Below are 12,782 nucleotides of genomic sequence, written 5' to 3'. Positions count from 1 at the left end.
GTACAGATTTGACTTGTTTTGACCATAAACAAAAGACATGATTGAGTGACGACACTCACACGTTAAAGAAACATTTAGTCTCTCTTACAAATAATTATACTAATTCTTATTGTTCGGTTTTTATTTTTACGTTATCCTTACTTTGTTCCAGATAAATAATATTAATAATACTAATTGTTTTGGGTTTATTATATTATTAAATAATATATCCTTATAGATATTTATTATGTCATGGTAGTTAATATCACATAATCATTCTTATTACCATTTTCTTTTGGTTAAGTAATCTATTATATATCATTCACTGTTTATATAATTATCAACAGAGAATTTGATATTACCACTTAAAAAAATAATTAAATAGCAATTAAATTTAGAGACAAAAACAATTAATTATTATATTGATTAACTTAATATTATTTTATAAACAAAAGAATATTTGTATTTAAAATAGTTTTTAATATTAATAAAATATTGTAATTGGTTTGTGAATTTGAATCTAAATTAGTTTATGATTTTAGTTATCAATGTTTTAGTTACTGAATGTCAATAGTAAATAGCAATAAATTTGGTAGTTTATGAGACATATCAATTATAATTTTTTATTAATAATAGAGAATATAATAAATATTAATAATTTTTATTTTATAAAATTATGTCTATTTGTCAATATAATAATTAATTATATTTTAATTTTAGATTTGATTACTACTTAATTATTATTTTTTTTGTAATATAGCCTTTGATTCAATATATATGGTTAAGAATTGGACTATAATATACCTAGTATTAGTTACATCTAATAAAATCATGTCATTAATTATTCTATAACTTGCTGAAAATCCATTAAAACCTTATCAACAATTTATATAGTCATAGATATTCATGAATACTGCAAGTATATTTTTTTTATTAAAGTTCTTATTTTTAAATAAATTTATTTTCTAAAACATAAATTTAAGAAAAGCTTTTGTCTTCAAAATATATTTAAAATGAAATTACATCTCAAAATACTAATACAAATGAAACTAATCTCTACTAAATCTATATACAGTAAAATATAAGTTTAAATAAAATTAGTAGTTAATAACAATTTTAATTTCACAAATCTAAATAATAAGAACACATGTAAAATACTATTAAAATGAATATTACATGTATGATAATGGAACTATTATAAGAAAACAAACCTACAAAAGACAAGATCTACACCTGTAGAATCATTTGACTTTCCAACTGTTTCACCCTTACCTCTCGCTAGAACAATTGTAAAGAATGTCTCCTTAAGCTCACATCATTAAGCTGATCATCACAAAAGAGAAAACATACACAAAGATAGACAACATAAAAGTAAGGGTAAGCTAGAATACAAATAATTAATGATATATAAAAATATTTAAACATTATACACATGATACACATTTCACACCAAACGACCAAACACTTTATGCATGACAACACTTTGACTGGACTATTCGGACTTAGAATGAGTGTCGAGCTATGGCGGTTATGCACTTGTGGCTTTTACTCTTTGCAAAGTCATTGCCAACAGGTTTCACCCCACCACACTCACAAGTTTAGTCTATTTCATGCCTTGAATCATATTGGAAGCACCCAAGACTAAGACCTCCTACTACTCTCACCACATGTGTCAAACCTCTCTATTTGAGAATGTATGACCATTAGAGTGTCAGGAAAACCCTTAAGACTGAGCTACCTGCATTCATTGTAACAACACTTGAACCACACTAAGAAGTTCCACCTTGGAACTCAATTCACAACTTTGAATCCACTTGATAATTTATACACATTTCCTTTCACTTTTCCATAGTATACCAATACACGAAACTATTGATCATACATTAAAAAACTAGAAACATCCTTACAAGTAATCAGAAATCACACAATAACACAAATTTTCTTCATAGCAACTTGATACCCACACTAGTCAAGGAAAACAACTTGGAAAATCTCACCAACAGCTCTGAAAAGGTCTACAACCCCCAAAACGACCTAAAGAAAGTCCAAAACTGATATCTAGAACCCTGAATTTGAGATTTCCAAAATCTGAAAAACCTAAAACTGGTGCAGTGGCGCTAGCACCTAGAAGTTGACACTCAATGCCCTGGCCCCTAGAATGGGGTGCTCAACGCTTTGTTTGGGCGCTCAAGCGCTACCAGTAGATTTTAACTCTTTTTGAATTGTTTATCCCACTTACCCCACAACTTCTAAAGACCTTTAGGACCCTTCAAACCTTGAGAAAACTCTAACAACACTGCTGTAAATCAAATTGACCCATTAAAACCCAAATCCACTCCTATAAGCTACCCAAACTCAATTGTATACTTTCTAGCCCTTATATTAGTTTACCAATTGCATAACCAAGTCTAAATACACTACTTAGCACACTTCAGCACCTCAAATGACTCTTATCCATTCTATTTCAAATTCTCACTATGTAAAACCTCAAAATTGACCAAAAGTGCCTAAGAATTCACTCTAAGTTGACTCTAACAGTTCTAAACCAGATTTATCTCATTTAAATCCGTAGAAAAATCATAATAGTTCTCATAGCAACCTCTTAATTGCCCAAACTAGTCCCCACTTCTTACATTTAATTCTCACGACTCAAAACCACCTTTTTACACTAAAACAACTTTAAAACTTCAACAATGAACCCTATTCTTTGCTCCAAATCAGATTTCACTCAAAGGACACTTCTAACAAGTCCAAAATGACCACATAATAGTACCAAACTAGTTACTCCATCACTCCAACACCTACTTCTAAAATTCACCCATCAAAACCCCTATTTTTTACCTTAAAACCTAAGTAATGGACCCTTCTTTACTGCAAACACTTTGAATTCATTTTCTAACACCAAAACAACTTCATTACACACAATCAAAACAATTTTAAGCATCACAAACACACCATTCTAAATATACCAACATGATACTATCAAAATCATCAATTAAACATAATTATCATACTCAAACATAACAATTCTCAAAAATAATTTTTATTCATAGAGATACGAAAATCTATAATACAAGTACAAACTAAAGCAAAGGTTCTAGCTTCCTTTACTTCACAAGAAACTGCTCAACTCTAAGAGCGTCCCATCGATTGCTTGAAACACAAGAAATTTCTAGATGAACCTAACAAAACACCGAATTGAAAACAAACAAAGTCCTTAAGACTTTAGATTAACCAAGAATGAGTAGAAGAAACAAAATCACACATGCAACGACATTTGATTCTTACAAAAATAGATTAGGAACAAAAGAAGAAAAAGGAATCGAAACTTAGTTGCTCTATTGAAGAAACTGATCGAGTAAAAATGTAGACCTTGTTGCCGTGGTCGATTAGGTACCTCCTGATCGTCAAAAAGATGACTCATGAGTTAGAACTCTTAGAGAGAAGATAGAGAACTCTAGAAAATTTGTTTCTGGAGAAATAGTATGTTTTAGAATAATGAAACTTATTTATAACAAAATTATTTATAATAAAACTTTTTAATATTAAAATAAAAAAGTCTTATTATTTTTTTAGACTACTACCACATCTAAAATAATATTTTTCTGGGGTTATGCAACATAGATCAATAAATCAAACTCTACAAAATTCAATTATTGATGTATTCTTTATAAGAAAAATTTATTTTGACCATTAGTTCAAAAAGAAAAATGTAAATAAAAATTACTAGCAATGGACAAGGAGATGATTAAAATACATATATCTATTATATATATATATATATATATATATATATATATATATATATATATATTTGATAAAGGTACCTTTTTTTATCCATTTTGAATTTTATATGTATATATTGATGAATGTATATTTTTCTAATCCCTAAATACATCTCTCATTATCCCAATTAGAAGGTCAAAGAATCAGTTACTTTTACATATCCTTCAACGATGCCAAAATGAATCACTCTTACGTTGGGTTTGTTTGTAGTCATTTACTGTTATTCGATGGATGGAAAACGAGCTTTTTAGCCGTTTATTTCCATTTATGGTCGTTCATGTTAAAGGAATATCCCGATGTTATCAATAATTAATTTTTATTAGAAATTTGATTGATATTTTCAGTGAAGTCTCTCCCTCTAAGTAATTGCCTTTATCCACAACAATCAAAACCCAAATTTTTCCTACAAATATTAAGTTTTAATATTATAACTACAGAATTTACTATTTTTTTTTTATGAAAAAGTGATTTTCTTACAGTTATTAGCACTAATGATATTTTGCGCCTTTGAAGTTTCTTTCACGCAATAGAATTTAATAAGTATTTATTTTTCATTTGACTAATTTATAAAGCACTTGTTTATGATTAATTTATTCGAATTGATTTATTATGATGCTTTGAATTGATTAAAAGGGACTTTTTCCACTTCATTTCTTCACAATTTTTGGGTAACTCTCGTTCATATTTATTTCGAAAAGGCTTTCTGAAATTTTATTTTTGAAAGCCCAATAAGTAAGGCCCATTAAAATATTTGATGAGGGCAGGTACTTCCTGCACCACTCCTTCTTTGAGAGCAATAAAGCCAGCCCAACACTCTATTATAGTCTAGTGGGTGTTTCTTTCCGCAACCCTTAACTTTCACATGCATTCCAATAAGGGTGTTTGAAAGACCAAAATATCCCTTATTTTTCTACACCCACATATCTTCAAGCTCTTGCAACTGCCACAAATGACTTCTTACGGTTCCTTCTTTGGAGAATTTCGTAATTTGGAGGAGTTATATTTTTCCTTTAAAAAAATTAAATTATGTAATACGGAATACTATATTGATTGTGTGATGAAATATGTTTTTTAGTTGCAGATTGCATAATCTGAGCGGTTTCTTGATTGATCCAGACAAAACTTTAAATTAAAGGGCAAACTAGAGATTTACTAGTTAAGGGTGTGCAGAAGAAAAGCATTGGGTGCAAAGAAAAACGGTCTGATATCACTTTTAGTACAATAAATGTAACGGCCCAAAATGCTAACAGAAGAAGTTGCAAGGCAAAAGAAGAAAATGCCGTGAAACGATGTCGTATAGCAATCAGCATAGGATTAAAACCCTTCGAAGTAAACTTTAAAACCCTTTACCATTTTCCATCTTCAGCGATTTCGAAATCCGAATCAATGGCTTCTTCTCTCGTTCGAACGCTTCAAAGAGTTTGTACATTGAAACGGAACCCGAGAGCGTTAACCGCACTCGCCGCCACCGCGCCTTGTGGAGCCAGAACCTACGGCGCAGAGCCAGAACCACTGACCAAATCGCCCTTCGATTCCAACATCATTCGAATACTCCGAAACGAAATCGAATACCAACACGAATACGCGCCACCGCACCAGGTTAACAAATTTCCAAATAACCATACACTAATTTTATTCCATTCTATCCCTTTAATGAATCGATGTTTTCGTTAGAATTAATGTTTTTAATCCTTGTAATGTTTGCAGCCTGATACTAAATTCAATTCGTTTACGGTTGAAGATAGACGTAGCGAGCAAGTGGTTACGATTAAAGGGAAGTTTGGGGAATGTGAGGATATTAGAATTGAGGCAACGATGTTTGATGGGTGTGAACATGTTCCTGCGTATGGGGATGATAGTTCTGGTGTGAATGTGCGTCTTCACCTTAGTTTAATTGTGGATATATCGAAGGGGGAAGGTGAAAATGACTTAGAATTCGTGTGTTCAGCATGGCCTGACTCTTTGAATGTTGAGAAAGTTTTCGTGTTAAGGCGCGGTCGAATGGCGGCTAGGCCTTACATTGGACCTGATTTCAGGTTTGGAAAATGGCATTTACCGTTTTGTTTTCGTTCATTGGTTCATTGGCCACATGTTTCAAGTTTATCAAGGTTATAAATTGCGGTCGCTGTTGCAGTTTCGTTGTGATTAGTGTGATATTGTATGAAGTTGGTGACCAATTTGGCTGATGCGGTTGATGACTCCAATACCTGTGGTGTCGCAGCTTGAATTGACTGTCTTTTGAAACTTTGATGTTTACATTTCCATGTTCCTAAGTTGTCTGTCATGATTATGATTTTGTCACGATTCTTAATGTTGAAAATTGTGGACAAATTAGGTTGATGTTACGGTATGGTTGCTCAGACCCCAAAAGCCTTGAGGTTGCGGCTGTGGGCCTTTTTTAAATTCTTGGTTGGTGATGCCAGCTTGAATTGACGAGGAAAATTTTTGTGTGAAAGAGCTATATTTGAAGTTACTTGTTATCGTGAAGTTGGATTGCTTGTCTTTCTCATGTGTTTTATTTTTCTTGTTTCAGGGACCTGAGTGCTAAGGTTCAGGAGAAGTTTTACGAGTACTTGGACGAAAGGGGTGTGAATGATGAGCTTGCGGTTTTCTTGCATGAATACATGATGAACAAGGATAGGATTGAGCTTCTGCGGTGGATGGATAGTCTCAAATCTTTTGTGGAAAGATAGATAGGTAAGATTGACATTTTCCAGCTAGGAATTGTTGTGAATATCAAGTTTTGACATTGGCATTTGGTATCAATTTATTTATTTAATTCAAATGCATTAAGAATGTTTCACATTAGGAGGCAAGGGTAGGAAATAATGGAGGTTCTGTTTCCTTTTTGTGGTTATATGATGAATGAATGATGACCGATTGAGAGTTGAACTTCAAGGGTGATGGATTGTTTCAAGTCTTTTGAAAAGTAGTTTGGGAAATCTAGCTAACTAATAGTTTATGTAAACATTTCTAGTCTTGATACTGTAGAAATTAACTTCTGTAAAATTTCGTTTGATTTGTAGTGTTTGCATCATTTTCCTTATGTTCTAAAATCATGCAAGACAACCTTAAGCAATATTGACCAGCAATATGAGTCTTATATGTGCATTGTTTTTTTTTTTTTTTTTTTTTTTTTCATTTTTTGGAGATTTTAGTGGAAGAAATTTAGAAAATTATCAGAACATTTAGTAACAGATTAAATCGTTAAATTGTTTTTTAAGAAGAGCAGTGGTTGTAACGATGATGCTTAATACACTGTAAATTGATGTCACAAACGTAGAGCTTTCATTGGATGTGATTTTATGAGTAAGATAAGATCTAAAATTAATGTTTCCTACCCTCAAAAGTGTTAACCAGTTTGTCTATTTCGTATCGCCCTTGCATTTATGTTCGGAATTCATAATCTGTTTTTCATTTTTGTTGTGCTTTGTTTGATGATATAGACAGATGGTCACAAGATGACATATCTTTTAGGTTTTGCACATTTTTGTATTTGTTTGTGCACATGTGGGGCATAAAATAAAGGATGCTTTTCTTAGTTTGCTAATTTTTGAAATGAAGGATGATTTATTGGTGAAATTGTATTTGCTCCATGTCTTGGGCCATGATTTTCATATCTAAAACGGTGAGAACGTCTATTGTTAAATGTGAGTTGGTCTGAAGCTGAATCATGTCGTATGATGGAGTGTGGTTTAACCCAAGTTTTTCATGAATGAGATGTGTCTACATTTTAAGTAGCGCTTTCCATATATGATGCTATTAGAAACATAAAGCAGATAGTGCTTTTCCTAAGGACACTACTAAAAAAAGGACACATTGTCTGAATCAAGAAACTAGATAGCGCTTGTTTTAAAGCAAGTGTTATGTCTATATATGTATTATTTTTTGACAATAGTTCAAGCATAGCACTTTTCGGAGAAAGCATATTAGTGCTTAAACTTGGATAATGCTTTTCTAAATAATCACGAATGTTAGTGTGTTGATCGTGATCTTAATTTTTTTGGTTATTAGTGATTAAATACGGCTATATGTACAATATTGTAGGAAAGCATTAACTTGGCGACGCTGAATTTATGTTGAAAATAACCGTTATGACTCCATATCAGATATCACTTTAAAGAATTTACATCCAGAAGATCATAGAATCCACACAAACTCTTTAATCATCGCCATTCATTCTTGAGAAATGTCATTGAAAGAACATTTGGTGTGTGGAAAAAAGAGATTCCCTATCATTGCTAGTGGAATTGAACTACATTATGGGTTGGATACAATGACACATTATATTAGCTTGTTGTAGCTTACAAAACTTTCTTTGTGTCGTGGATAATAATGACTCATTACTTGATGAGGTTGATAATGAACTAAATGAAAGGGAAGACCAAACAACATCAGCTCATGTTCGTGAAGAAGATTATAAGTTTGTTAGTAGTATTATGGATTCCATAACATATGAGATATGACGGGATTATCAAAACTTATAGTTCTTGTAATTTATTGTGTTATTTGACTATGTTATTTGTAATAATAAGAAATTGGTTATATGATTATTTAATCTTAATTTGTTAAGGTTTTGTTTATGAAATGTGTTTAAAATTAACAGAGGCAAGGGAGTCATGACCGAGTCTTTGGCGGGACAAAGGAGTTCATCAAATGGATTGAATGGACACACAACTTCTTAATGCCATGCTCATGAATTGTGTTTGGGGAATAAGGTTAGCAGTAGTTGGACAACCTAAGCATATAATAATATTTTTTATAATCTTCATTCATTTGGTATCTTCAGAGTGAGGTGAACAAGAAAAAAATTAAATTGAAACCTATTGATAGGTTGAATGTTGCTCATCTCATGTATGAGGGTCATAAATTGTCCATCGTAAATATATCAGATGACTTTCCCTATGACCATGAGATGACATTGGGGGTCAGACCAAAAATGTATAGTCAACGTGTTAAAACAGTTGGTAGTTTAAACAATAATAATAAACTTTTTGCAAAATGGTTGCACGAAGATATCTTTATGTTATAGGTGCTTAAAAATAATATATCTATTAATTGGTCTCATCATATCATGTAACATATGTATAAATGTAAGGTCAGTGGCACACCTTTACCATACAATGCCTTGATCATTCAAATCATGCAATACATTGGAGTATATCTTGACGGTGATGCCAACACTCAAATTGGGATCAAAAAACATTTTTCTACTAATTCTTGAAAGAGGTTGAATATTGTTAACATCAATGGTATTGGCAGAATGACGTCGGTGATGATGAAGAGGAAGAACAACCACAACATCAAAGTCCTCAACATAAGGACTCTGTGCAACATCCTCCTTATCCTTCAAATCACCATATGACTACTCAAATGTGAGGGGGGGTACAAGACTTGCCATACAAAATGCAAGATATGGAAAAAATGCAGGGGTGTCTTTAGCGTATTGAAGATAACTTGACAAACTTATCCTTGGACATGAACCAAGAATTCGCTAACCTCAATCTTAATGTTAACTTAATTATGCACCAATTAGATGATTAAGTTCTATTATATTCCATGATTGTATTACATGACATTATGAATTTCCTTTATCATATTACATTAACTTATGTCTTTGATTTGTTACATTAGATCAATTTCAATTCTATTTGTTTTCACAACAGTTATCATACTCTTATTTATTGTGAATGTCGCTGTAATGAACTACAAATTAAATGAGTTCTCGAATAATTGATGAATTGGGAAAAGAAAATACTGAAACAAAAAGACTGTGTCAGAGCTTCAAAATGTGCGACTAATAGCCACAATTCATTCATATAATCATATCTCAGAAGAAATTGGTAACTTATTAAGGACTATGAACATTCAAGACGATAACTTATTAAAACGGTGTTTCAAATTTTTGTCTCCACATCCATCCCATACAAGACGTTTAATAGGAATGCCAATGCAATATCGTTTGAAATAGTTGGTTACATACATAACCAAAGGAAATTCATTATAAACTATGATAAATATGGTTGTACCTTATTATGTTTTGATATTTTTTATGTAATGTAATATTGTAACTTTAATTTATTATTGGTTTCATCATGAATATTTAATTTTTTTGATAACATAAAAATCATACCCCTTGCTTGTAAATTGTGAGGACTTGAAAAATAGAGTTAAAAGAGCAAAAAGGTGCATTAAGTTAATGAAACCAGACTTTAAATAGATTTTTCAAACATCCTGGTCCATTAGCTTGAGCATTCTATCTCTTTCTAAAAACTTAGTTTTCATATTTTCTCTGCCTTCTCTCTACCACACCTCTGCCTTCTCTCTACTATTTCTCTTCACTGAGCCAGTGGATTTTCGATCAGGTGGCGCCCAAACGTCCGCAACGTAGAGGGCTTCACAATGGACTGATTCATTTCGGATCCTAGGCTGGTAAGTCCTTACATGCAGTTTCTTCTCTGTTCTAAAACCTAGCACATGAAATCTTTGCTGGTTGCATGTGTCTTGTGCTTTCCTCTTTATCATTTTTCACTCAATCCTAGCTCTAAGAGTTGTTTCCATCACCGTTTCGGTGGTTGTAGGGTACTGTTTAGGTTCTTCGCCGAGTAGGGTACTATGGAAGCGGTGTTGTGAGCTGGGCTGTTCAACTCCAAGGTAAGGGGAGCTAGAATACTTCTTTATAATTAATTGCATGTATATGTATATACTGAGTTATGTATTAATTCTGCTATTTGGGTTGTATGTTAAGTTCTGAGTAGATGAAATTATATGTATTGGTAATGTTCATTTGTGAATCTGTGAACTAATGCTTGTGAATTGATTTAAACATGTTGTGTAACTTTAATTGAGGATGTTAGATGGGTATATTCTGAGACATCAACTGTTATGTTGAAAGTAAAGAGGATTGATAGTGTTTTAGGTTATTATAGAGGAAGTGAGGTAATGATTTTGAGAGTTAGAGGTCAGGGGCTATTGTGGTCTGTTGGGGCAGTCTTAACAAGTATATTGTGACTTGTTTTAGTCACCAAAGTGGTCCAAATAAGTGCAAAGTGTTAGAATTGGGTTTGGGGTCCTCAAGTGGTGATAATTGATGTTGAGGAGTAAAAGTTGAGTTGTAATCACCTTAAAATTGTATTAGAAGGGTTTAGGAACATCTAGACAAGTTTAATTAGGTGTAAAACATGAATTAGGGGTGTTAGTAATTGGAGAAAAGGCCTAGAAATGATAAGGGGGTGTGTGAGTGCATAATTCTGCAGAATTTGCGTTCTACAGATGGTGTAGAGTCGCTATGCGAATTGTCTCGCATAGCGAGTCCCTGTAGAGGGTGCTCTCTATTTGAGTCATTCGCTGTGCGAATGACTGGAGGGTGCTGCTCTCTGTCTGGTGATTCACATAGTGAATCTGGTCGTTATGCGACTGGTGGTGACCTGGAGTCGCTGCCAGTTTAATTCGAAAGTCGAATTGGGCGCAAAGCGAGAGTTTTAAGGGGGTTGGTCTTTGTCTGAGCTCTCGCATAGCGACTAGGGTGCACTATGCGAGAGGCATGAGGTATGGCACCTCTGTGAGTTAATTCACCATGCAAATAGTGCACGCTGTGCGAAACGCTCTCAGTCTCGCTGTGCGAAGGGGTGCGCTGTGCGAGACGTTCAGGGTTTTGTTCTCTATCTTCTCTTTTGTATTGTTTCACATAGAGTTGAATGTTGTATGTTTTGTGAAGTATGTGTTGGAGCAGATTGTATTATATGATGGGATTCAAACATGTTGTATATTGTTAAAGTGAAAGTGTATGTGATTCAAAGTATGTAGTTTTAAAAGTATGGTTGATGGACGTAATTCCATGATCTTCAAGGAGAAGATCCATGGTGGTGCCCTTGGTGTGTTTTAGAATGATTTGCATGGAAGCTCAGTCTTGGGAGTTATCCTGAAACTACAATGGTCAATCATTCTCAAGTAGAGAGGATTGAACCATGTCGTGAGTAGTAGCAGGAGGTCCTAGTCTTGGGTGCTTCCAGTATGGCCCAAGGTGAGTGATAACGGACTAACCTCGTGAGTGTGGTAGGGTGAAATCCATTGGCAATGACTTTGCAAAGCAGTAGAGGCCACCACGAGTGCATGACCCGCCATAGCTCGACAATCATTCTAAGTCCGGACAAGTCAAGTTTAAAGTGTAACAAGGTGTGTTAAGTGACCCAGTATATATGAATTAAACTTCATGTTGGGTGTGATTGTTATAAAATGATTTTTGTATATCTAGCTCACCCTTCTGCTTGTGTTTGTCTTTTGTTTGTGTGTTTTCTGTTGCAATAATCATCCATTTGGATGTGAGCAGAGGTAGATGAGGTGCTTCTGGAGCAGGGCTTGGAGGGAGATGACACCGCTGCTTAGCCTAGTTAGGATCCATAGGCTTCTGTTTATTTTGAAATACTCTATTGTGTTAAAGTTTTAAATTACAACCAAATTTGGGATGACTGTAACCTTAAGACTTTATCTACAAGTCTTCTTCTAATTGTTCTATTATATTAAAAATGTGGCCTACTAGATTATATAGTTCTACATAATCTGGAATGTTACATAAATTATATTCACAAAATTTTATATTTTAAAAATAATTATTGCACTTTACTTAATTACACTTTTTTTTTCATTTTAAAAATTAATTTTTATTTGTTCTCCTTATAATAATTTTTAGAATTATATACATTATTAACAATTATAATTTTATAATACTTTTAGTACTAACGAGATTTTGGTAATGTTCAATTTATACTAGTTAAATCATTTTTTTATCTGTCACACCGGTCAAATTCTATGTTAATTTTTACAAATTTTATTTTCAAGTTCACTCTCACTCGCCTCAAAATCTACTAAAAAAATAACAATCTACTCACTCTTAAATCCCCTTAAATTTATTTACTCTTTCTTCTTCAACTCTATCGTTTAAAGTGAACATAGCCTTTATCCTCAATCCAAGCAAGATGCGAGGATTAAAAATCTGTGCAATCCGCTTCGTTACTCGC

General features: G+C 32.9%; 1 protein-coding gene across 5 annotated transcripts; it reads left to right on the top strand.

Annotated features, from left to right (window-relative positions):
- Positions 1-5,097: 5,097 nt before the first annotated feature.
- Positions 5,098-12,268, top strand: LOC124831826 (Mitochondrial glycoprotein family protein). Of its 5 annotated transcripts, XR_015782508.1 has the most exons (8): positions 5,099-5,364; positions 5,473-5,801; positions 6,299-6,462; positions 8,372-8,483; positions 10,131-10,197; positions 10,347-10,419; positions 11,825-11,940; positions 12,095-12,268. XR_015782508.1 is itself a non-coding variant. In XM_088100052.1 (4 exons), the coding sequence occupies exons 1-3, from the start codon at positions 5,152-5,154 to the stop codon at positions 6,456-6,458; spliced, it is 702 nt and encodes a 233-aa protein (XP_087956178.1). In that variant the 5' UTR covers positions 5,098-5,151; the 3' UTR covers positions 6,459-6,462; positions 9,028-9,398. The 5 variants fall into 5 exon arrangements, 3 of the variants coding, with proteins under 3 accessions (XP_087956178.1, XP_087956170.1, XP_087956175.1); XR_007028297.2 differs by lacking the exons at positions 10,131-10,197; positions 10,347-10,419; positions 11,825-11,940; positions 12,095-12,268 and adding an exon at positions 9,028-9,398; XM_088100052.1 differs by lacking the exons at positions 8,372-8,483; positions 10,131-10,197; positions 10,347-10,419; positions 11,825-11,940; positions 12,095-12,268 and adding an exon at positions 9,028-9,398 and having other exon boundaries at positions 5,098-5,364.
- Positions 12,269-12,782: the final 514 nt, after the last annotated feature.

Source organism: Vigna umbellata, chromosome 1 (genome assembly GCF_029865625.1).
Source record: "Vigna umbellata cultivar VRB3 chromosome 1, Vumbellata_1.0, whole genome shotgun sequence".
Taxonomy (NCBI): domain Eukaryota; kingdom Viridiplantae; phylum Streptophyta; class Magnoliopsida; order Fabales; family Fabaceae; genus Vigna; species Vigna umbellata.
The sequence above is the reverse complement of the archived record's forward strand: the minus strand, read 5'-3'. Positions and strand labels throughout refer to the sequence as shown.